The sequence below is a fragment of the Caretta caretta genome, chromosome 3 (genome assembly GCF_965140235.1).
Source record: "Caretta caretta isolate rCarCar2 chromosome 3, rCarCar1.hap1, whole genome shotgun sequence".
In the NCBI taxonomy this organism is placed as follows: domain Eukaryota; kingdom Metazoa; phylum Chordata; order Testudines; family Cheloniidae; genus Caretta; species Caretta caretta.
Genome location: NC_134208.1, coordinates 82416544 through 82442645, shown reverse-complemented (window position 1 = coordinate 82442645; position 26102 = coordinate 82416544). Strand labels below are relative to the sequence as shown.

Below are 26102 nucleotides of genomic sequence, written 5' to 3'. Positions count from 1 at the left end.
TCAGACCAATGGTCCATCTAGCCAAGTATCCTGTCTTCTGACAGTGGCCAGTGCCTGGTGTATCAGAGGGAATGAACAGAACAGGCAGTCATTGAGTGATCCATCCCCTGTCATCCACTCCCATCTTCTGGCACTCAGACACCCAGAGAATGAGGTTGCATCTTGTTAATAGCCATTCATGGACCTATCCTTCATAGGGGTGAATGCACTTCTGTGTAACCCTGTCCTAATTTAACACCCCCCCCCCCTCCCCCGCCGCCAAGATGCAGGATTTGTTGTGTCTAAACCAGGGGTGGACAACCCATGGTACACTTGCCAAAGGCAGCACACGAGCTGATTTTCAGTGACACTCACACTCCCGGATCCTGGCCACCGGTCCGGGGGGCTCTGCATTTTAATTTAATTTTAAATGAAGCTTCTTAAACATTTTAAAAACCTTATTTACTTTACATACAACAATAGTTTAGTTATATATTATAGACTTATAGTAAGAGACCTTCTAAAAACGTTAAAATGTATTACTGGCTCGCAAAACCTTAAATTAGAGTGAATAAATGAAGACTCGGCACACCACTTCTGAAAGGTTGCCGACCCCTGGTTTAAACCATCCAAGACCGATAGCTATCCAGCCTCCTTTTGAAAGCTTCCGGTGAAGGAGCTTCCACAACCTCCCTAGGCAGTCTGTTCCATGGTCCTACTGTTCTTACAGTTAGGAAGTTTTCTCCTGAGATTTAATCTAAATCTGCTATGTTATAGTTTGAACCCATTGCCTCTTGTTCTCTCTTGCCACAGAGGACAACTTTTCTCCATCTTTTTTTATGGCAACCTTTCAAGTATATGAAGACCACTATCATGTCCCCTCCTTAATCTCTTTTCTAAACTAAACATACCCAGTTCCTTCAGCCTTTGCTCATATGGTTTGCTTTCCATCCCTTTGATCATCTTTGTTGCTTGCCTCTTGATCCTTTCCAGTTTCTCTACGTCCTTTCTATACATTGGTGCCAAAATTGGACCCAGAACTCCAGCTGAGGCCTAACCAGAACCGAATAGATGGTACTATCACCTCCCGTGTCTTGCATACCATGTCTCTGTTAATGCAACCCAAAATTGTGTTAGCTTTTTTTGCAACAGCATCATGTTGCTGGCTCATATTGAGCTTGTGATGCACTGCAACTCCCAGATCTTTCTCAGCAGTGCTGCTGCCAAGCCAGTTATCTCCCATTCTGTATTTGTGCATTGGGTTTTTCTTCCCTAAGTGTAGCAACTTACATTTATCTATGTAGAATTTTATTTTGTTGTCAGGGTACCCAGGATTGTGACTCACCATGTTTCCCCCTGTCTTTGGCATGAGGGAGTCCTGCTTGGACTGGGAATCGGGTCCAGGACACCATGAGCCTGTTAGCCACCCAAGCACTTTCCTCTGGACAATGCCTACCCTTACTTTGCCTTGCAGGTTAGCAGTAGGTGCACCCAAGTCCCTGAGTCCCTTTGAAGTGTTCCCCTGTAGTGATCAGCCCCATATCCACTGAACACTCACAGAAATACCAGGTCTGCTGTCCCCAAGGGAACTGTGCACACACTACCGTGTACGATGCAACTCCGGATCAGCTCTTTGCTTAATACCACAGCACTGATAGATATATCTGTAGTGAAACCAAGAATAAGTTTATCATCAGAGATTCAAGAGTCATGTGACAGTAAGAAAATTCAAAACAAATGGTTTACATACAAAACAAAATCATAACACGCTTTCTGGAGACTACACTTAACTTAAATGGCTAATGTCCCATCTAAAGAAGTTTCTCGCCCTGAAAGTCCTATGCAGCATTTCAGCTAAGGCTGGTTGTGATCTCGTTTTCATACCTGCTTCCTAGATGGAGGATTATGGGGTGTCTTTTTTGCTTCCTAGATTCACTGCCAGAGCTTATTGTCTTTGGATAACCACCTCTGATCTATTTTTCCTTTGTGTTCCTTCCTTGTTGGCTTCACAGCTCTCTGTTAAATTCTGACATTTTATGGAAATGAGCTTCCATTGTGTTAGCGTTCAATGCTTAATTTATGAGCCGAGAGAGAGACATTTCTTACCTCCTGTTTGGAGGAAAACCTTTATTTCACCCCTGCCTTGATGCAGATTTTAAAACCATATTTTCAGTATATAAAGATAATTATTGACATAGTATTTGTACATATATTTCACGATGACATTAATGAGCAGTGTGAGTCTGCCTTTTATTTAAGAACACACATGATATTTTTTGGTGAATCACAAAGTACATACCAGAATCAAGATATTCCTGCAACTCTCTTGTCAGTTAGCATTGAGGAATTCATGTGATCACAAACCCCATATTAAAACTGTGCAGAATATTGGGAAATAACAGTCTTATATAATGATCTTAATGATCCCATAATGATAGACAAAAGGGACCACTATGATCTGCCTGCCTGGTTACTACAACTTGTGCATACAGCTGGATATTTAGACACTTAAATATCCCCTTGTTTGTGCAAGAGGTATCTATGCTGAAAATGTAGCACTGTTTAAGGTAATTGCTGTTATTTCAATATGAGGGGTTACATTCCAAGTACCTTTGATTGTTTCAGTGTTGTTATATTTAACATAGAAGAAGAAAATGTGTGTGAATTACCAGTATGAAATTAGTCCCAGTGTGAAAATAGTAAGGTGTGTTTATCTTAAAACAAAACACTTCACTCTCCCCACATGCCCTTCTCCCCGGGAAGCCATGCAGTGTTTTTATGTGAATGTTGTTAAATTCATAATGGAGATCACTCATTCAAATAACTATGCTGATTTGAACAGATGTTACATATTTCAGCCTCTAGATAGCCAGATGTACATCTGTTTCTAACTGTGTGTCTGTGTCTGGTGTATTGGCCCTCTATGCATAGTTTGAAGTTAGTAGAAAATAGCATACCGCACACGGAGCATGTTATTTTCAAATGCCTTTATTATTTATATACTACACAATTCTAACATGTTTGTCACTTGTCCTGATGTTGATGGGCTATACATGTGCCAAGTTTGAATGCTATTTCTAAGTAAGTTTGAGCCATCAGTGTCACAAAAGTGATTTAATTTCCTTAAATTACTTAAAAATGATCAGAGTTTTCCCAAACTTTTCAAATAATTCCTCTCTGTGCTGAGAATAAGCTTCAGAAGCATATCTCAGTTTGCATCTATAGTGTGTTGTTTAATAAATAAAACATCTGTTTCAAAAGGCATTCCCAAAATAAACAGCACCTTGCTCCCTCAGGCAAAATCCTTGGAAAAGGAAGGAGATTTGCATCTTAAAGCTGCAGTTCTCAACTATTCTGTCGGGGACCGATGAATTTTCATATGACTGAATCTATCTCTCAAAGGATTTATTATAACAATTACTAACCTATTTACTGGTATTACTGTAATGTCTAGGATCTCTAGTCATGGACCAGGACCCAGAGAGGGTGTCAGGATACATCGTCGCTATTCCTGGCTGTGGGACATTATACAAATCACTTAACCAATTTGTGCCTCAGTTTCTCCATCTGAAAAATAGGGATAGTGCTACTTATCCACCTTGGTAAAATGCTTTGAGATCTCCTGATGGAAAAATGTAATATAATTTCCTATTATTATTGCCAGCCTTTAGAATTGAAGAGGCAAATTACAGATCAATATTGTAATCAAACCTGACACCCCTCAGATTGTCTGCCTGTTCAGATATCCAATCTGTCCTTCTGCCAGTTTCCTTGCTGCACCATTTGTGGAGGTAACCGCAACCTTTTGACTGAATGTGTTCACTGTGCATGCTATTTATTTATTTGCTCCCCACCCCTCTTATTAGGGATCTGCAGGTAACATCCCCTTCATTCCTGCCACATATTGCTGTAGATGTCTTCTCTGCTATAGCATCTTGGATCCCAAACGACTCTACAAATTCAGTATCTTTTTGGATGTGGACCGCACCAGCGATTTAGGCCTTTGTCCCATCATGGCCAGATTGGTGCAATGTGCTCTGCAGGGTCTACACTTAACACTATCTAGAAACTTCAGCTAGTAACAAAGGTGTTCTGCTCATGTATTTAATGGGATCCTTGCTTGGAACAGATAACCGTGCTCCATAGTCTGCACTGATGTTGATAGTTTCTGCGTGCAGTCCAAGGTTTTAACTTACAAAATTCTTATGATTTTGTTCCCATGCCTCCCAGGATTTGTCTTCACTTTAGAGTTAACTGAGGTGAATGTCACCCAGATCTGAACACGCTGGTTAGCCTAGGCTGGCTCTGAGCAGCCGCCCTGCAAAGTGACATTTGAGTTGCTATGTCCACACTGCTGCGCTCATCTGTGTATGTTCTAGGGCTTCTGGGGACATATCTTATGGTTCTCAGTGCTGCAGTATGCTGAGCCACTATGATTCTTTCCTAGTGAATTGTGGGTGTACTTGTCTGTCCTTCTTGACACATGGGGAATTGTGGCACGGCGTTGGAGGACTATCGGCACTTGAGTGGTTTAACTTGTGTCCTCAATGCAAAGTGGATGGGTTACCAGCCAGATTTGGACTTTAGCTTACATCCCCAGATTAGTGGTTGCTTCATCCAAAGCTAACTGAACTAAGGTCAGAGGTTTTTGCATGTGGAAGGAAGAGGGATTTGAGACAATACTTGGATAAGAGCCCACATTGACTCTGCAGAGTCCATCCCTCTCCAGGGTAAGATCAGTTGGAAAGCTTGACCCCACCCTGTCTAGCTTTGTATGTTTAGGTGTTCTCGGTGGAGATGCCTTGACTTTAATTAGTTTTTCGTGATGGTTGGCTGGAGCCTGAGGTATTGATTTTTGGGAGATGTTGCAAAGACTTTCTGTTAAATAACCCATCTTTGTAGGGTTTTTTGTTTTGTTCTGAGAGAGAGAGAACTCTAGAGCTGCATGTAGCTAAGGCTGTATAAAATGCTGTGAATTCTGTTTTTTATTAAACTCATCTGTTCCTCTCTTCTCAGATAGTATAGCTTACTCATGGTGATCATGAAAATTCTTCAGTGCTTACATTAATACAGTTTCCATAAGCAAAGCTAACTCAAAATGTACCCTCTTTACACAGGTGTTGGGCTTTATTTGAATATTCAGATTCACATAAATCATGATTAGACCTGGAACAGTGTAAGCAGATACCAGACACTTACTCAAATGTGTTGCTCTCTCACTTGGTTAGCCTGATGCAGTTGTGTATTCTGTGGTTAATCAGCACTGACTTTCAGGGATCTTGTCTTCCGGGGGGGAATACATCTAGATTTACTAAAAATAGTTACAGTAGAATGGGTAAAGGTGGTGAACAAAACAGCTTCTGAATATGGTGTGGTGTTTCATTTTCTCAGCCCTTGCCCCTGGGAGTGTGCAAACCATGGGGAGAGGAGGGCTCTCCAGTAAGGGGAGACATTTTCCTCTGTTGGAAAAAAAGCAAACTCAGGTAGAGGGGAAGTATAAATAGGAGATGCAGCTGCACAAACAGCTCTCACTTCTTGTTTGTGTGGGATTTATAACACCAGTCAGATTAAACTAACAGCACAAGTGAGTAACACTGAAGAGTGTGTGATGCAATATAGAACAGCTTCCACTGCCTGCTACTAGACTAGAGAGTTCTACAAGAGAAGCTGTCCATTTTTCCTTACACCAATTAGAGCTTTCCTCTGCATAGTCCAGTGTGTTTAACATGGGGTAAATTAGCCGCATCCAGCCACTCTAACTTGATACTAAACTGGGAGGAGTGGTAGATACGCTGGAGGGGAGGGATAGGATACAGAAGGACCTAGACAAATTGGAGGATTGGGCCAAAAGAAATCTGATGAGGTTCAATAAGGATAAGTGCAGGGTCCTGCACTTAGGACGGAAGAACCCAATGCACAGCTACAGACTAGGGACCGAATGTCTAGGCAGCAGTTCTGCGGAAAAGGACCTAGGGGTGACAGTGGACGAGAAGCTGGATATGAGTCAGCAGTGTGCCCTTGTTGCCAAGAAGGCCAATGGCATTTTGGGATGTATAAGTAGGGGCATAGCGAGCAGATCGAGGGACGTGATCGTTCCCCTCTATTCGACATTGGTGAGGCCTCATCTGGAGTACTGTGTCCAGTTTTGGGCCCCACACTTCAAGAAGGATGTGGATAAATTGGAGAGAGTCCAGCGAAGGGCAACAAAAATGATTAGGGGTCTGGAACATATGAGTTATGAGGAGAGGCTGAGGGAGCTGGGATTGTTTAGCCTGCAGAAGAGAAGAATGAGGGGGGATTTGATAGCTGTTTTCAACTACCTGAAAGGGGGTTCCAAAGAGGATGGCTCTAGACTGTTCTCAATGGTATCAGATGACAGAACGAGGAGTAATGGTCTCAAGTTACAGTGGGGGAGGTTTAGATTGGATATTAGGAAAAACTTTTTCACTAAGAGGGTAGTGAAACACTGGAATGCGTTACCTAGGGAGGTGGTAGAATCTCCTTCCTTAGAGGTTTTTAAGGTCAGGCTTGACAAAGCCCTGGCTGGGATGATTTAACTGGGAATTGGTCCTGCTTTGAGCAGGGGGTTGGACTAGATGACCTTCTGGGGTCCCTTCCAACCCTTATATTCTATGATTCTATGATTCTATGTATTGAGGTGAGCCTGGCCTGGCAAACACAATGCTCTTGGGCTGGCTCCAGGCTCTTGTTCCTCCTCATTGTGCTGGAAGCTGCTCCAGCTGCTCCTGTTATGATCAAATACAGCCTGTGCGTCACTTAAACCCCCAAACATAACTGGATTCACTTGGACTTTGCTATCAGAATTTTATTGATCACGTGTTACTCTATCATAACTGCAGTTAGGAGCAATATGTTGTTTTAAGAAACATAATATGGCTGTTTTAATTCTTTAAAAGTTACCAGAAGAGCAGCTAGTGTGTATGACACAAATGTTATGCAAAGACACCCTGTGAATTAGGTATTGTTACCATTTGACAGATGGAGAAATTGAGGCAGAAAGAGAGGTTTGTGACTTATCTAGGGTCTCCTAAGAAGTCCTTGGTAAAGCTTGGAATAAATAGAATCCAGAACTTCTCCCTCCCATTCCTGGGTCTTTACCACCAGAGCATGTGTGTTCATATTTGATCATTTTTCATTAGGCATTTCTGAAGCTCTAGTTATTTTAAGATCAAGGCAGAGAGGTCAAGCTATTCAATGTATTTTTGTGCACATAATATTCATATTTTTTGGAGATTCTAAGATTTCATTAAGAAGAAAAATCCTGCTTCTAGCCTTCGGGTTCCAAAGCTACCCTTGAATATGTGACACGAGTAATCACTGCAAGTGCCATATTTGGGTCTGACAGCAACTTCAAACAGTGCCTCCAAGAGGTGTGAACTTTCCTCCCACCCCTTAATTTCACTATGATGTTAAGTCTAGAGCCTATTGATGACACTTCTCATATCTGCATTAACTATTTCATTGCATATCATTTCAGTGGTGAAATACAGAAGGGGGTGGGAGTGAAGGCTGTGGAAGGTGGGACTTGAGAGATGCAGCAGGGAAGGAAATGCAGACATAAGAAAGGAGAGAAACAGAAAGGAGGATGGGGAAGAAAGAGAAACAAAAGGCAGAAATAGCGGTGTTCCTAAAGGTGAGCGTATTTTCCACTTAGTGACTATAAAGTACCAAACAAAAATGAAATTTTTAATTGCAACATCAAAGCCAATTCAACTAATGATCTTTGTGCAAACTTCTCATTGACATCGGGGGAGATTCACTGTGGATGCAGGGAGGGGAGTAGTGAGTCCTACATTTATATCTTGGCTCATGAACCATAATTACAAATGGAATTTGGCCCTTTCCACAGAATGAGTGCCCCTGATCTAGGTACTGTCATGCTTTCATGTCTCAAAATTACAGTGTGTTCTTCATTTCAACCCAAAATATGCATATTTGTATGCAGTGCATTGTTAGCAAACATTTATATTCGTGTCCAAAGGCCCTACTCTGGATCATTGTGCTGGGTGCTGTAGAAACACAGAAAAGAACCAGTGCAATATCATTGCTTTTGAGTTATGGAGTTTGATTCTTCAGTTCTTGCTCAAAGCTCCTAGGGAGTTTTATATGAGTAAGGACTGCAGGATTTAGGCTCGTCTGTTCACTTCAGAACTGAAAGGGCCAGTGCATCTCTTATCAGAGAAATATGGACCTCCAAGGAAAGATTCAGATTGGCCAACGGTTTGAAAATTACTACTACTGAGTGGACTCCTAATGCAGCATTTCAGTCATAGCCTGTTGAGTTCAGAGCTGGGTTTGATACATTTCAGACTCTTAACTAACATTAGCAAAGAGGTTTCCCCTCTCTCTCTCCCCTCCTCCTCCTTTTAAAACATGTAAGGAGCTCATTGAAGAGGCCAGGGATCTGTATCTATAATGTTCTGCGCATTATTAAGAACGGAGAGCAAGAGAATATTCAAACTCAATCTGTTTTATCAGATAAACAATTCTGTAGTTGTGGGTGTAATCCGTTCTCTCCCCAGCCTTTATTATTTAATCCTGTTTCTCTGAACAAGTAAGTGTCCATTGGCAGGGGACTGATGTGTGGCTGTAAATAGGCAGTGTTTGCATTATCCAGTTAATCTCCACTTATTATCATGTATTCAGCAAACAGGGATGCTCCCTCCTGCCTGCCTACTTGTTCACAGGAAGAGATTTTATCTGTGTCAGTTGATTATGGTAAAGGCCAAATGACTCATTGTGCTGTGATATGGTCAGCTCTTTCAGGGTTATCCAAACAGTGGGCTAATCAGCAGGCCAGAGAAATTTTTTAATGCTTTAGATTGCCAGGATCATCAATTTAGTATTCATGTCTCTAGAGCATTGCCTAGGGGTCAGTGTTTAAATCAGACCAGAGGTTTCTAACAATGGAGCATATGAGCGGTGAGCATTTGGTGGCAGTGATACACGCAGTGTTTTGCATTCGATCAGGTTGGGCTAGGGATTCCTCTGAATCCCCTAGAGCACCATTTTTAAAATGTGCTGTGAACTTTGTGATATATTGAGAACCTAAGACATAGTGTTATAATCTGATACAAGTAATCACTCATAGTTCAAAACGAATGTTGGGTCTACGGAGGGTAATAGTCTTGTTTTTGTTCTGAAATCTTTATATAACCAGTGTTGGTGTCTGGAATTATCCTTATTGTACCTTTCCTTATAAATGGCTCTTCTGTGCTTCCATCTGGGGATCATATCTGAGCTCCAACCTTTCCTGATTACTATTCTGATAGCCTCACCCTGCCACAGGCCACACTCCCCCTGGGCTAATCAGTGGTTTTGTGCTGTGTGTTTCTGAGGAGTCTACCTCTCTTTGTTTTAAACTGAAGTGAAGCTCGGCAAATAGATCTTATTTTAATAACTTTTATAGGTAGTTCAGATTCCTCAAACCATGCTCGGTACAAACAAGTTAGCGAATTTTCCCTGCTCTTTCCCCACCCTGCTGCTGCTAAAGCAATGGAGGACAGCCACTGCTGTTGATGCTACATTTCCCTTGCAAAGTCACAGCAGCTGCTTGATCCACCCCATCAGCATGGCCAAAGACACTATTGCTTTACCTCCCTGTCCCTAGGGTGACCAGACGGCAAATGTGAAAAATTGGGCGGGGGTAGGAGGAGGCTATATAAGAAAAAGACCCAAAATTGGAACTGTCCCTGTAAAATCGGGACATCTGGTCACCCTACCTGTCCCTGAGGTTGTTGATCACTCGGGCAGCACTGATTCTGACCAGCATAACAAAACTAAATTAGTCTTGAACTCAGTCAGAGTTGCTCCAATATTGGGTAGTAGTGAGTGTTATGCAGCATCTGACTGCCCCCTCTGCCAGTTCTCCATCCCACTGCAAAGAAAACCAGTTGTGTCGCTCCCCTTGTCCAGCCAGGTAAAACTTACACTCCAGAGTGTGGTATGCAGTGGTGTTGTAGCTGTGTCAGTCCCAGGATATTAGAGAGACAAGGTGGATGAGGTAACATCTTCTATTGGACCAACTTCTGGTGATGAGAGAGAGAAGCTTTCGAGCTACACAGAGCCCAGACCTGAAGTAGCTCGAAAGCTTGTCTCTCACCAACAGAAGATATTACCTCACCCACCTTGTCACACCAGAGTGTGCACACTTGATGCAGCTGGTGAATATATATTAGCACAATGGCTTTAGGGGAGAATCAAATATACTAATTCTGATCCTTTCTTCCAAGTTGTTTGTGTGTGGGTGGGAGCTTACATCCCAGTCGTGTATGCTTTTCCACTTGGCACTGCTGATTTGACTTCTCTGAGTAAGAAATCAGGTGACTACTGTGGCATAATAGGTTGTTTTGATTACTAATGTCCTGGCTTTTTGCAGTCACACAGATCAATTCTTTATTGCAGATTTGTGCTTTGCTGTAGGACAGAGGTGGGCAAACTACGGCCTGCAGGCCACATCCGGCCCGCATGACCTTCCTGCCCGGCCCCTGAGCTCCTGGCCTGGGAGGCTAGCCCCTGTCCCCGGTCCCTCCCACACTGTGGTCCGTGTGTCGTCTCCCTGTCCCCCTCCTTCCCCCCCGCAGCTTCAGCGGGCCATGCTGCCAGCATAGTGTATTAAGCTGCTCCGCGTAGGAATGTGCTACTGGTAGCAGTTATGGAGAGCAATTTACTACACTACACCCGCGCAACGCTCTGGGCCGTGCAGCTGCAGTGCCGCCAGCCACCGGTGCGCCGCGGTAAGGGGGCAGGGAGCGGGGGGGTTGGATAGAGGGCAGGGGAGTTTGGGGTGGTGGTCGGGGACGGGGGTGTGGATAGGGGTCGGGGTGGTCAGAGGGCAGGGAATGGGGCATTGGGGGGCAATCAGGGGCAGGGGTTCCGGGGGTGGTCAGGGGACAGGAAGCGGGGATGGGTGGGTGGATGGGGCAGGGGGGCTGTCGGGGTGAGAAGCGGGGGGGGGGCGGATGGGGGCAGAGGCACGGGCACAGCCTGGCACAACCTCCCCTAACCAGCCCTCCATACAATTTCCGAAACCCGATGTGGCCCTCAGGCCAAAAAGTTTGCCCGCCCCTGCTGTAGGGCATTTAATATCAATCATATGAACTGAAAATATGCCGAGGAATGAGTGAAGGACCCTACATCAGGACTTTCAGCTACTATATGAGGGTTGTGCAGCTGTGGGGGGTGGAGAATGTGGCCAGTTTTCAAAACCTTGCTTGGGAAGTGCATATATGGACCCCTTCACTGGTAGATGTGCTATGCACTCATTTCCCGGGCTGCGTTTCTGAAAATGAACCTTTGCAGTTTGGTAAAATTGGGGGTGAGGGAGGGGGGCTGTTCGCTTAGAAGCTTGAAAAAGAGCTACTGCTTCTGAAATTTGCAAGCTGCTTGTGTTGGTGGTTGTTGCATTATACCTTTGGCATTTAGAGATATTTGAATAATATGCAAAAACAATGAGGAGTACTTGTGGCACCTTAGAGACTAACAGATTTATTTGGGCATAAGCTTTTGTGGGCTAAAGCCCACTTCATGAAGTCTCTAAGGTGTCACAAGTACGCCTCATTGTTTTTGCTGATATACACTAACATGGCGACCACTTTGAATAATATGGGAATTTGAGAGAGTAATTATGAATTTTTAAAGTATTCAGCTACATAGATTGGGGGGGAAAATGAATAGCTGCTTCTCCCAAAGGAGAATTGTCTTTATCAACAGGGTGTTATAAATGACGCACATCTTTCTAGTATAATAAACAGGGTGTTTAAGGCTTTGTTGTTTAAATTCTGATCACTGCATCAGCTAGATGCAGAACCAGCTAATATTAATCTTTCTTTCCATTAAGATAATCATGGCCAGCCCATTGATGAAGGAATATTGCATCAAGGTGTGAGATCACCCTCTGGGTAGTGTTCTTGTAGAGCTTGTTATCTTGGCCTCTGGGAAGAGGGCTCAATATGTGATGCCTTTTCTAGCACCCTTTTTGGCTGTCAATGAGATGTGTTTTCAGAAGAAGCTAATGTTCTCCCTCCATGGGTACAGCTGGAATGTGATCATTAGCAAGAGATGGGAGGAATATGTATAAATAAGAAGAGCGAAGCAGTGTTGATTTCCACACCGTGATGGGGACAGCGAATGTGGTTGCTTCACCTTATTTGGAGGAGATATGAAAACTGTATATAGGATTACTTTGCAAAATTAACAGGAGTATTTGTGGCACCTTAGAGACTAACAAATTTATTAGAGCATAAGCTTTCGTGGGCTACAGCCCACTTCATCGGATGCATAGAATGGAACATATAGTAAGAATATGTATATAGACACACACAGAAAGGGTGTGTGTGTGTGTGTGTCTATATATATATATATATATTCTTACTATATGTTCCATTCTATGCATCCGATGAAGTGGGCTGTAGCCCACGAAAGCTTATGCTCTAATAAATTTGTTAGTCTCTGTCATAAATATAAAGGGAAGGGTAATCACCTTTCTGTATATAGTGCTATAAAATCACTCCTGGCCAGAGGCAACATCCTGTTACCTGTAAAGGGTTAAGAAGCTCCGCTAACTTGGGTGGCAGCTGACCCAAAGGACCAATAAGGGGACAAGATACTTTCAAATCTTGGGGGAGAGGGAGAGGCTTTTGTTTACCTGGTTGTTCTCTCTTGAGACTTAGAGAGGCCAGACAGAAATCCATCTTCTCTAACCCATCCTAATCCAAGTCTCCAATATTGCAACCAGTATAGGTAAGCCAGGCAAGGCAGATTAGTTTATCTTTTGTTTTATGTGAATTTTCCCTGTGTTAAGAGGGAGGCTTATTCCTGTTTTCTGTAACTTTAAGGTTTTGCCCAGAAAGAGATCCTCTGTGTTTTGAATCTGAATACCCTGTAAAGTATTTTTCCATCCTGATTTTACAGAGATGATTTTTACCTTTCTTTTTTTTTTAATAAAACCCGTCTTTTAAGAACCTGACTGATTTGTCCATTGTTTCAAGATCCAGGGGTTTGGGTCTTTGATGATTTTGTAACCAATTGGTTAGGATATTATTCTCAAGCCTCCCCAGGAAAGAGGGTGTGTAGGGCTTGGGAGGATATTTTGGGGGGGAAGACGTCTCCAAGTGGCCTCTTTCCCTGTTCTTTGTTTAAAACGCTTGGTGGTGGCAGCATAGGGTTCAAGGACAAGGCAAAGTTTGTACCTTGGGGAAGTTTTTAACCTAAGCTGGTAAGAATAAGTTTAGGGGGTCTTTCATGCAGGTCCCCACATCTGTACCCTAGAGTTCAGAGTGGGGAGGGAACCCTGACAGTCTCTAAGGTGTCAAAGTACTCCTGTTCTTTCTGCGGATACAGACTAACACAGCTGCTACTCTGAAACCTGTCATTTTGCAAAATTAAGATGTCAAAATAGCTGTTGGTACAAGTTGTTTCTTGGGCTATGTATATTATACATAGATTTTTAAAGGTACGGATTTAAAGGATGGGATTTTGAAAGGTATCTAGATGCCTAACTCCACTGGTTTAAATGGGAATTAGGTACATAAATACCTTTTAAAAACTGGCCTGAAGTGAGTTATGAGAACAAGTATGGGCTTTGTACTCCTAAGGCATTTTTAAAGGTGGGGGCCTAGTGAGAATTTCAAAAGCACCTAGGGGCCTAAGTCCCACTGACTCCAATGGGAGTTAGGACCATAGATGCTTTCAAATATCCACAAAGGTGCCTAAATACCTTTTTAAAAATCTGGCCTTTGAACCTGGTGGGTGTGTGTGTGGGGGTGTGTGTGTGTATTGAGTTGAACATGAAATAAATAATTGTCAACAATGAAGAAAAATGTGTAAAACACTTCTCTTCCTCCAAATATTAATGTGTGGAACATAAGGTAGAATCAGTGTATCCATCTGCTTTCTCAGAGCCTTGGACCATAGATGACTATATTAGTGTCCAAGGTTAGTGGTCACTGTGTTTTAGTTAGTTATTACATATAACTTGGAAGTGTGGGAGGGGAGAAGCTGTTAGATATCACTTGGCAGGGATCAAATGATTGAGCATGATCCTATCTGTTTTTGTTTTGTAGATTCATCCAGTTGTTGAGCAAGTCTTCTCTTTTTCTGAAGTTCCAAAGGCCTTTCTGAGGCTAGAAGGAGGACATGCACGAGGGAAAACAGTGATCAATGTAATTAATAAAAAATAACATCTACAGCCATTCTGTTTTGCTTGCAGTCTGTTCTTGCTGATAAATGGCATTTGGACGTGGTAGATTTGAAGGTGTAGTTTACTATTTCCTTGCAAGTCTCTCAAAAATGGTGTCCTAAGGTTAAAACACTCCTAAAAGTTTTATAGGCCATGAATCTTTAAGTGTAGTAAGTACTAAAAGTTAGTTTTTAAAAACAAGTTATTGAATGTAAAATTCCTAATATAAAAAATTGGTAGGGTCCTTCCTACACCAGTTTTGTGGTTTGTTAAATTTATGAAACAGAGGAAAGGCTAATGCCTTTTCTAGGTTGGCTAGATTATAGCCATGTGTGAAGAGGATTTGTAATTCTTCATATGGACACTCATATCCATCATTCTGATGGCAGTAGCTAAGTTGACAGCCTCATTAATTTTTAGTTCCATGGAGCAGTTTGTGCTATAGGCATGTTTCAAGTAAGTTCCAAAATGTCTTGTGAATGATGACTTTGCCCCAAAGGAAGCATTGGCTGTGTTGAGTTGTAAACAAGTGCTGAACTTCAATCTACAGTTTCTTGATCTGTAGAGTAACAGCAACAGAAGTCATTACTACAGACTAAACTCTTCAGGGACCTTGTCTTTGTACGTGTTTACACAGCAACTAGCACAAAACCACGTAATGCTACTGCAATATAAAATAATAATTAGGGTTATCAAGCAATTAAAAAAATTAATCATGCTGTTAAATAGAATACCATTTATTTAAATATTTTTGCATGTTTTCTATATTTTCAGATACATTGTAACTGAAATCCGTGTACAGTGATCAGTATATTTTGATTACAAATATTTGCACTGTAAAAAAAAAAGTTTCAATTGCCTAAGTACCGTAGTGTAATCTCTTATCATGAAAATTCTACTTTGTAAGTTCAACTATGTACAAAAAAATTCAGAAATAAAACAATGTAAAACTTTAAAGCCTACAAATCCACTCAGTCCTACTTCTTGTTCAGCCAATCGCACAGACAAACCAGTGTGTTTACATTTGCAGGAGATAATGCTGCCCGCTTCTTGTTTACAGTGGCACCTGAAAGTGAGAACAGGCATTCGCATGGCATTGTTGTAGTTGGCAGTGCAAGATATTTATATGCCAGATGCGCTCCTTCATGCTTCAGCCACCATTCCAGGTGTGTCTATGCTGATGATGGGTTCTGCTCAATAATGATACAAAGTAGTGCAGACCGACACATGTTCATTTCCATCATCTGAGTCAGATGCCACCAGCAGAAGGTTGATTTTTCTTCTTTGGTGATTTGGGTTCAGGTTCTGTAGTTTCTGCATCAAAGTGTTGCTCTTTTTAAGACTTTTGAAAGCATGCTCCAGACCTTGTCCCTCTCAGATTTTGGAAGGTGCTTCAGATTCTTAAACTTTGGGTGGAGTGCTGTAGCTGTTTTTAGAAATCTCACATTGGTACCATTTTTGCATTTTGTCAAATCTGTAGTAAAAGTGTTCTTAAAATGAACATGTGCTGGGTCATCATCCAAGACTGCTATAACATGCAATATATGGCAGAATGTGGGTAAAACCATGGAGCCAGAGACATACAATTTTCCCCCAAGGAGTTCAGTCACAAATTTAATTAATGCATTTTTTTAACAAGCGTCATCAGCATGGAAGCATGTCCTTTGGGATGGAGGCTGAAACATGAAGGGACATAGAATCAGAATCTTAGAATATCAGGGTTGGAAGGGACCTCAGGAGGTCATCTAGTCCAACCCCCTGCTCAAAGTAGGACCAATCCCCAATTAAATCATCCCAGCCAGGGCTTTGTCAAGCCTGACCTTAAAAACTTCTAAGGAAGGAGATTCTACCACCTACCTAAGTAACGCATTCCAAAGTGTTTCACCACCCTCCTAGTGAAAAAGTTTTTCCTAATAGCCAACCTAAACCTCCCCCACTGCAACTTGAGACCATTCCTCCTTGTCCTGTCATCTTCTACCACTGAGAATAGTCTAGAACCATCCTCTTTGGAACTACCTCTCAGGTAGTTGAAAGCAGCTATCAAATCCCCCCTCATTCTTCTCTTCTGCAGACTAAACAATGCCAGTTCCCTCAGCCTTTCCTCATAAGTCGTGTTCCAGACCCCTAATCATTTTTGTTGCCCTTCGCTGGACTCTCTCCAATTTTTCCACATCCTTCTTGTAGTGTGGGGCCCAAAACTGGACACAGTACTCCAGATGAGGCCTCACCAGTGTCGAATAGAGGGGAATGATCACGTCCCTCGATCTGCTGGCTATGCCCCTACTTCTACATCCCAAAATGCCATTGGCCTTCTTGGCAACAAGGGCACACTGTTGACTCATCCAGCTTCTCGTCGACTGTCACCCCTAGGTCCTTTTCCGCAGACCTGCTGCCGAGCCATTCGGTCCCTAGTCTGTAGCGGTGCATTGGATTCTTCCGTCCTAAGTGCATGAATGGCATGTAAATATCTTCCTATGCCAGCTACGAAAATGCCATGTGAACATCTGTTCTCACTTTCTGGTGACATTGTAAATAAGAGGGCAGCATTATCTCCCATAAATGTAAACAAACGTGTTTGGCTGAATGAGTGGCTGAACAAGAAGTAGGACTGAGTAGATTTGTAAGCTCTAAAGTGTTACATTGTTTTGTTTGAGTGCAGTTATGTAACAAAAAAAATCTACATTTATAAGTTGCACTTTCACAATAGTGTGAGGTGAATTGAAATACTATTTTTTTATAGTGCAAATATTTAATCTAAAACAAGTGATCACTGAATACTTTGTGTTGTGTTGTAATTGAGATCAATATTTGAAAATGTAGAAAAACATCCAAAAATATTTAATACACTTCAACTGATATTCTGTTTAACAGTGTGATTAAAACTGTGATTAATTTTGAGTTAATTGCATAAGTTAACTGCGATCAATCACCAACCCTAAAAACCCCCCAAAGAAATAGTATTTTTCAGTATTTCACTTCATACAAGTACTGTAGTGCACTCTTTTTATTGTGAAAATGCAACTTACGAATGTAACTTTTTTACATAACTGCTTTCAAAAACAAAACAATGTAAAACTTTAGACCTACTTCTTCTTCAGCCAATCGCACAGACAAACAAGTTTGTTTACATTTATGGGAGATAATGCTATTTATCAAAATATAAAGTGAGCAGTGTACACTTTATATTCTATGTTGTAATTGAAATCAATATATTTGGAAATGTAGAAAACATCCAAAAATATTTAAATAAATGGTATTCTATTATTTAACAGTGATTAAAGCTGTGACTTTTTTAATGTCAGGATTAACTGGCTTTTTTTTTTTTTTAATCCTTTGACAGCTCTAGTTAAGACATACCATCTAGTTATGTTTGTAATAACGAATGGGGCATATAACGGTCTAGAAACCAGAGAAACCGGGGTAGTGTGTTGAGGAAAATGGGGGTATTCAACTTAATTCAGAACCTGCATCAAGTTCTGCACATTATTTGAAACCTTTGCTTATGATGCTGCTGTATCAATTTATAACCTGCACAGTAGCCCTTATTCCTCTCATTTGCCAGACACAGTTTAATTAACCAGAAGTTATAATCAAAGAAACACAAATATTTAATTAGTTTCCACTCCCTGGGATTGTTAAAAATTATCTTGCCCATAAAATTTTCATTCCAGTAGGTTTCTCTTAATTGATAGTGCAGGCTTATCATTATATGCATATTCACCATCTTATGGTAATTCACCTTTAATTGCCCCTTAACATGAAGTCTTGGGTTTAGGCATTTAAGTCCCACTTTTAGGCTCCACCGTGGTCCACAAAACTCCCAGTGAACCATAAGGGTAGGTCTGCACTGTGATAAAAGACCTGCAGCTCAGCCATAGCTCTCAGAGCTCAGGCCTGCACATCCCCATGGCAATAGTTTAGCCCTCAGCCCCCGTCAGCTGTCCCAGGCTCTGAGACTTGGTACGGTAGTTTTGTGTGTGTTGTTTTTTTTTTTTTAAAAATCAGTGTACTCAGAGGAGCCTTTAGCAGCACCTAAACTTCTGCCTCACCTAGGTGTTCGGATGCCTGTCTCCAACCTGAGCCCACAAGTGAGCCCTGACCTCAGGGGAAGATAGGTATTTGCCTGTGTATTGTGTGCACAGAGTCTGATCAGGTAGTTGTGCTCACAGGCTCAGGTCCCATTCAAAATAGGGTCACTGAAGAGGGGGTCCCTTCAACCTGGAAAAGGAAGGGGATGATGGAAACACCTACCTCATAACTTTAGCCCAGTGGCCACTCACCTGGGATGGGGGAGACCCAGGTTCTATTTCTTCCCCCCCACCTGAGGGGGAGAAAGGATTTGAAATTGGGTCTCCCACACCCCTGCACATGGGCAGCAGATGAACCCCTGCTTTGGGGAGGCTAGTCTGCTGCCCCCCCCTTCTACTTAAGGCCCTGACCCCCCCACCCCCAGAGCCACAACCCCTGCCCCAACAGGAGAAGCCCTGAGGGGCCCCGCTGCAACAGAGGAGCTCCGACCCACCTGCCCCAGCCACATCAGGCCAAGATGCCAACCCCCCAGCCGAGTTACTGCCCCCACAGCCAGCACCGGGCTGGCCCCAGCAGCCCCAATGCTGGGCCAAGCCACCAGCCCCCCCACCCCTGAAGGCCTTCCCCAGGCTAAGTCACTGACCCCCACCACCAATGCCAGCCCCCCACACCCTCAAGCACCCAGCCAAGTCTCCTCACTCCCCTGCCTGTCTCTGGCTCTCTGCATCCCTTCTCACTCCCACATCCCCCAGGAGTGAAGGAGACATGGCAGGAGCAGGGGCCTTCCCTGGCCCACTATACCCTCCACCCATGCCCCTGCAGGAGAGTGCTTTAACCTCTGGGCTAATGGATATTCTGAAGTACGGCTCTCCCAGTCTCTGCTGTTTAAGTTGTCCCACTGTGGATGAACACTGAAGGAGTGATCACGGGGCGGGAGGGTGGCTGCTACTTTATAACTATAGTTCCCTCTCACTTATAGGTATTGGGCCAGAGTGTGTGAAAGCAGGCACCACCAAGTCCCGCTCTGTAATTTTGCGAGGCAAGCACCTAACTTAATTCCTGCGGGAAAGTATTTAAGAGTCGAAGCCATCTGACTCCAGGCAAGTAGTTCCCATTTGTGGATTGCTAAACAGGGAGAGGTGTTCCCTGCAGCCTGGACTTAGGTGCCTACCTGCATGAGAGGAAAGGCTTAGGACACACACTTCTCATGAGCATCTCCTCTGATCCTGCCTCCTGGGCTGACTTTGTGGATTGCAGCCTAAGGCTCATTTCTCCCCCATCTTTAAATCAGCTAGGCTCCCTATACACTCAGTCTAAGGATCTCAGTGTTGTTACTTTGATGTTCTAAAGTGCTTAAGTCCTTTTGTAGATCCAGGGCTCAATGCAGAGATTATTGGTTTAACCTGAAACAAATCAAACAGTACTTGAGAGATAAAACAAGAACTTAATACCCTGTGTAGAAGTGATCTTAGTGTAGTTCTTGTGTCACAGAAGCAGCAACTATCTCCACCCCTTTTACATTCCTTGTAGGCAATCCATGGTAGAAAAATTAAGGACCGAAGATGACAACAGCCTGGGTGATCTCTTCACAACCGATTTGAAGCACAATGCATGAGAAGCAGGCAGCACTGCACCTGTACAGACGAGCTTCACTATAGACATGTAAACAGGGAACTTTGCAGACAGTTTCACTAAATCAGATTTACCTGAATAAAATTTGTGAAGTACATATAACATACTGTGTATACAATAAAAAAAGCACAGAAAAATTTGCCAGAATTACCACCTTGGAGCCAGAAGTAGCACTCTTTAAAAAGGTTTCAGAGTAGCAGCCGCGTTAGTCTGTATCCGCAAAAAGAAAAGGAGTACTTGTGGCACCTTAGCGACTAACAAATTTATTTGAGCATAAGCTTTCGTGAGCTACAGAATAAAAGCATGTTACAACTGTACAATTTTAAAAGAGTAAGATGTATTTGAATGTTGATTATTGCAGTTGTCTGTACAGGAAGTGAAAAAAACAACCACACACACTTAAAATTAGATTGAAGGCACTGACTTTCCCACAGGTAAAGATAAAAAGTAAAGCATCAGTATCCTGCAAGGCAACAAACAGTAAAGAAGAAAGTTACATTCTAATAGACTTACTATGGAAGCCAACATCCAATGAGTGCCCCCTGAGGCTGCTAGGAGTGGTTTGTAATAACACTGGTCTAGGCAAGAATGAAATACAGCAGCATGGTACAAGAGTTTACATTCACTGTTCTGCCAGTGACATAAAATAAAACCACAATTTTAACATTGGGCCAAGGGAGACAGTAAACCATTAATGCACAAGAACAACCTGCTACAAGTTATTTCACATGCCGCTCTTTGCTAAGGTGTGGTTCCTATCCTAAAGTATGCATGGAACTTCAAACTTGCTTGACTGGTAATGTATGTAAGTTCTTGTATGGCACTTATTGTGGTATGAGTGTCTCCAAGTTTTCTTTCCTACCTCAACAATGAGCTTTTGTCCTAGACTCCAGTGCATTGCTGCACTAGGGTTGCTGTGACAGCCTGGCTTCGCCCGCCCACTTCCCGGATCCCAATAGGATTAGTTTCCTGTAGCCATCTGGTCCGACCCTGTCACATAGGGTTATAAGAATGTGTTTAGTGCTTAGACTTTACTGAATACTTGTGAGTTGCTCTCTGCATTAGTCTGACATAACATCTGTATTCCACATTGTAAGGTACTATTTGAGCAGTTGTATTGTGAGCCTCTGTGACCGTGTAAATCATCAGACTGGAGAGAGACGGTAACTAGTGTGAAGTGCTGATCTCCAGCAGAAGGTGTTACGTCCTGCCCAACAGGGAAGGCGCATTGACACCAGACAGACCATTGTGGGACATTAAAGAGGATAAAAGACCATTGACCTTGCCCTCCTCAACTTCACCCAAGATGTTTGGAGCATACGAAGATCATAGTGGGTTCAAACGTAATTAACTATGGCAAGTGGCAGACAGTAGCTGGGACAACGTCTGGAGAGTTTTGGAACCACTGACTAGTGATGCTTTTTTAAAATAAAGGAGAGAGAAGTATTTTAAATTACATTCTGAGAGTAGTAATGACTGCACTTAATGGAGCTACTTCTAGGTTTGAAGTATTTGCCCCAAGCAGAGAAGTAGATAATACTTTTAATTTGTAAAGAGTAAGGCAGCCTTTTAAAGTAGAAGCAGACAGAAAATGGGCAAATTCTTCATAGCTGACACACCCTTCTTGCTGCCCAACACTTTTGCTAACAAACATCTATAGATTTGTATTCTCTGTCTTTCTAATAGAAAAACTAGAAAAATAGATTGCTTATTAAAATACAGGCTTTAAAATAACAACTTACTAAAATACATCTGCACATACCTTGTAGTCATTTTTTGGTAAAAATTCTTCTAAACAAATTTCAGTAGACTGAAGTTCTTTTTTGTACTAATGCTTATTTACATGTTAATTTTCAGGAGATGAATACTCCAATATACTACTACAAAGATCAATCTATTTTGCATACCCCCCCCCATATATGTTGCACTTCAATCTTTTGTGATGTTTTATCTAATTATCTCTCAGTATAATAGTTAAAACTTTTTTCCTGATAAAAACGTCTGTAGAAATAATTTAAAATTACACTCACTTAATATAGTCCGGATTAGCAATTCATCACTGACATGAAATTGCTGCTTGGAAGGAGGACCTTAACATTTAAAAAATTAGTAACAAACAAACAGTCGGGAGCAGTTACAAAAATTGGTCAACATCGTTGTGGGCTAACATCCAATAAAACACACAAACTTATGGAATTAATGCTTAGAGCTGAATCTACCCTGTCGCTTGTTCTTACAATTATTGTGAAGGCAGGATGGAGATTCTCTCTCTTCTTCAAAGACGGCCACATTAGTTGGATTGTCCAGAGTGTTGTTATAATTTCTCTCAGATGGACGGAACTGTCTGGATTTACAGAACTAATGCTTCCCAACACTGGGTTGGCTTCTGTTCATTGACCGCATTAACAACAACATGATTTTGATCGTATTGCGTGCCCCCTAAAAGAAATTTAAAAAGAAAATAAAATGTGAAAGATCACGAACTGTTGGATTGAGACTGCATCAGTGTTGTAAATGTTTCAGAGCCATTCTAAGGATACATGGCAAAGACACGTAAATCACATGCACCTTTTTAAATAGAGGTACAGAAGAGGAGTATATTCTCATCTTCTGTACTTCCCTCATTCCTACACTGCCTCCTCACTCCCTAAGGAACTGCAGAAGAGTGAACCTATCTGCCTCCCCACTTGGTGCCTGAGTCGTGCACCTCCTGCTCCCGCTGTTGTGTGAAGGAGAGAAAGTAGGACAAGGATGTCAGGTGAGGCTGACTGGATCAGGACTCTGACCTTCCAATAATCAAATGCTGCCTCACAATCCCCATGTTCTAGCCATCCAGTGATTAACTGGCCTCCAAAGGCTAGCTAAGGAGTAACTCAGTATAAAAGAAATGATGCTGGCCAGCAGAACATATAGCAGTTTCAGCATGGGCCACAATAGCCTTTATGTTGTCAGTATTCATAAATAACCACAGCTATTTGCTTTCAGGTGGTGCACTCATACTATAATGCATTAAAGAATGGCCATCCTGGGTCAGACGAAAGGGTCCATCTAGCCCAGTATCCTGTCTTCCGCCAGTGGTCAATCCCAGGTGCCCCAGAGGGAACAGGTAATCCTCAAGTGATTCAACACTATTCATATGGGTGCATATATTGTATGTCCCCACCTCCACCTCTCCCACTCTAACTGCAAATTGCAACACAAACCATGCCCTTACATTTGCACTATTTCAATGACACCTGACATTATTTTCTCTCTCCTGAAGTCAGTAAATGGACAGATGTAGTTGTCTATTACATCGATGGTCACGAACACAGATGATCAGTCTAGAGCTCCCACTGCTGGGAAGCCTCAGCCTCTAGAGCAAGGACATTTCTCATCCAAAACATGAAATCAGTCAGTGACTAACACAGCACCCAAACCTGTATTTCTTCATGCTGTATTCAGATCATGCCACAGACCTGTCACTAGTTGGTGTTTGAGTGGACTGATAGCCAATGAAGAAAATGTTCATTCACTCAAGAAAAGTCTATTCTTCCTATTCACAAAGATGTATTCTTATAGTGAAACAAATGCCTTCAGGCAGTTGCAGGTCAATTTCCATCTCCCTAGCAAGCTCCACATATTCCTGGCCCTATGCTTTCCACAGCAGCGCAATGTGGAGAGAAGCCCAAGCAAGTGGAAAGAGGTGGAGCAAAGAGCAGGTATCTAAAAGTATCCTCTCTGCCCTGGAACTGCCTCTCCCCTCTGCAATCACTTTGTGGTAGCTCAGTTCTGTGTGACAGGGCTGTCATCCATTGCTCACGGTGGCATGTTGCCTTCTTAGAGAAGCAGAACTTACGACAGCAGAAGAACAAGCTTCTTATGGAGCAGCAGCAATTTCCCCCCACCCCAGCTAGGATGGATGGTCTGGGACCAGCCAAAAGGTAGTACAGCAGATATCAGACTTGTACTGCCAGTGCAAAGGGAGACCCGAGCAGAGGGGAAGTGTGGTAAGGTTGAGATCAGTGAAAGGGCTCTGTTAGTGTGATGTTATTTTGTTGAGACATAGGATGATCTACAAAAAAAAAAAAAAAATCTTGGCCATTGGAAATAACTAAGAGATAACAAAGAAGAATTAACTAAGCAATGCTTCTAAAGGACAGTTCATAAGTAATCATCATGGTAAAATATTCTTAAATTTATGCATGCTGGAATGTAACTGTGTATGAGACACTACCTGAAATAGAAGGAAAGCCAGATATTTAAAAGTATAAAAGTGTATGGTTATTAGGGGCAAATATCACTGCCCTGCATTATTTCAGTACACCCACAAGATGGCAACATTATCACACATTTTGAACAAGTAAGTTTATTTGCTAAAGGACGTGTTCGGGCTGAAAAATAGATGGTTGATTATTTGGCTTTAACATTGGTCCAGCGATGTGGAAGGACTTGAAACAGTTCTTATTTAATTGCCTGGACCAGCTACACTAAACCTATTCATTTTTCAGATACACTATATATAAAATAAGTCCTTCCACAAAGCACATGTACATCGTGTAACAACAAATACTTGGGGAAGAGACAAGGTGGGTGAGCTTGTCTCGCTCACCAACAGAAGTTGGTCCAAGAAAACATATTACACCTCATCCCCCTTGTCTCTCGAACATCTGGGACTGACACAGCTACAACACCACTGCCTATAACAATTACTTGTAACTTCACCTTTCATAGGTAGAAAGGGAAAGATGATCCCCTTATAAACAACATTCCAGAGTCAACATACCACCTCCTTGGTCAAATGTCTGAGAAAAGAGACAGGCTTTGCACGGTGCCTTGCAGGCCGGTATAATCTGGCTCTGTCCAGACCCCGCATGGAAGCAATTCCCAGAGTAGATGATCCCCACCCCAGAACTCCCTGCCACTGGAGACCGTGAGCTCAAGCACCTCAACCAACTTCACTTGAGTTCCAGCAGAACATCACGATACATTTTTTTGTCGTCTTTTGTTGGTGGTCTTGGGACCAATTCTCATTCAGTGTAATTCCACTGCAGTTTCTCCTGATTTAAACCAGCATGGGAGGCTACTTTACTCAGGTTACATTTTATTAATATTTACAATTGTCAGAGTTGCAGTTATGTCTTGCAGTTAAACTAAAAAGCTGAGTATACCTCCTCACATTTCATCTTAGAACTTTTTAAAAATAAATGTTTAGGATCTCTGCCCTTCTACTTTTGAGCTTGGCAGTTCAAATCAGAAAGAGAACAAACAGCTAGATATTGTATTTTCTAATGCGAGCTAGCCAGTTAGATCTCTGTCTCTCTAGATCTATATTTTCCCTTTCTGAGCTATTGTATTCTGCAATTAGGCAGTTTTCAAGTATTCACTCAAAGTACATTACATGCTTTTTAAAATGTTTAATTGAAGATGAGCCAGTATACTAATCTCTTTTGTCTTTGTCTAGTGGCTCAATTAAGATTGAAAATATTCTGCACAGTGTAGTTATTAAATAAAGGCACTTCCTGAACTAGACACGTTGATAAACTTGTAATTAATAATCACACTTTTCCTTGTGGGGAACAAAAATTCCTCCATCTGGCTGTAGCACAGGGGTTCTCAAACTGGGGGGGTCGGGACCCTTCAGGGGGGTTGCGAGGTTATTACATGGGGGGTCGTGAGCTGTCAGCCTCCACCTCAAACCCTGCTTCACCTCCAGCATTTATAATGGTGTTAAATATATTAAAAAGTGTTTTTAATGTATAAAGGGGGGGTGGCACTTAGAGGCTTCCTATGTGAAAGGGGTCACCAGTACAAAAGTTTGAGAACCACTACTGTAAAAGGATTAGGGATTACACCGTTAACATTGTGATTAATTTTAGTACTCATGGAGGAAAAAGAACGGATAGTGCTCGTCTGTGACAGGAACTATATAGGCCTATAGGAACTATAAACATTGCGTAACCCTGTCCTCACATTTCTGCCAACACTTTCCATGTTTGTCTCAATAAAGCATTAATAAACACTTTCCATGTTTGTCTCAGGTCATTTTGTATTTGTAACAGCTACTCTGATTAATATCACAGCATTATTTCAAAATTGGTTTTAAATGAGTAAAGTTAACGAGTGGTGTTTTGGGGAGATATTATTTGCTTTAAAAGAGAAGTAACATGAGCAAACTGGAGAAAACGAGTTATACCGGATGAGAAAACAACAATGGTGAGCTGTTAGATCTGCTGCTTATCATACCAGTGGGTTTACTATGCAGCCTATGAAATCACAAGGA

General features: G+C 42.2%; 2 protein-coding genes across 8 annotated transcripts in view; one reads left to right on the top strand and one right to left on the bottom strand.

Moving 5' to 3' along the window:
- Positions 1-26102, top strand: part of RTN4IP1 (reticulon 4 interacting protein 1) — a 54425-nt gene that overhangs the window by 23616 nt on the left and 4707 nt on the right. Inside the window, exons 9-11 of one of the 6 annotated variants that reach the window (XM_075126615.1) lie at positions 14064-14162; positions 22826-22946; positions 24554-25434. In XM_075126615.1, the coding sequence (XP_074982716.1) occupies positions 14064-14162; positions 22826-22946; positions 24554-24582 (249 nt within the window). In that variant the 3' untranslated portion in view covers positions 24583-25434. Of the gene's footprint in view, positions 1-14063; positions 14163-19187; positions 19224-19738; positions 19989-22825; positions 22947-24553; positions 25435-26102 lie in introns of those variants that run through there. The other 5 variants (XM_075126616.1, XM_048844887.2, XM_048844892.2 and 2 more) reach the window with 5 other exon arrangements.
- The window catches only part of CRYBG1 (crystallin beta-gamma domain containing 1), a 150795-nt gene continuing 144776 nt past the window's right edge, over positions 20084-26102 (bottom strand). For both annotated transcript variants that reach the window (XM_075126614.1, XM_048844893.2), the window contains one exon: positions 20084-22279. In XM_075126614.1, the coding sequence (XP_074982715.1) occupies positions 22191-22279 (89 nt within the window). In that variant the 3' untranslated portion in view covers positions 20084-22190. The remainder of the gene's footprint in view (positions 22280-26102) is intronic.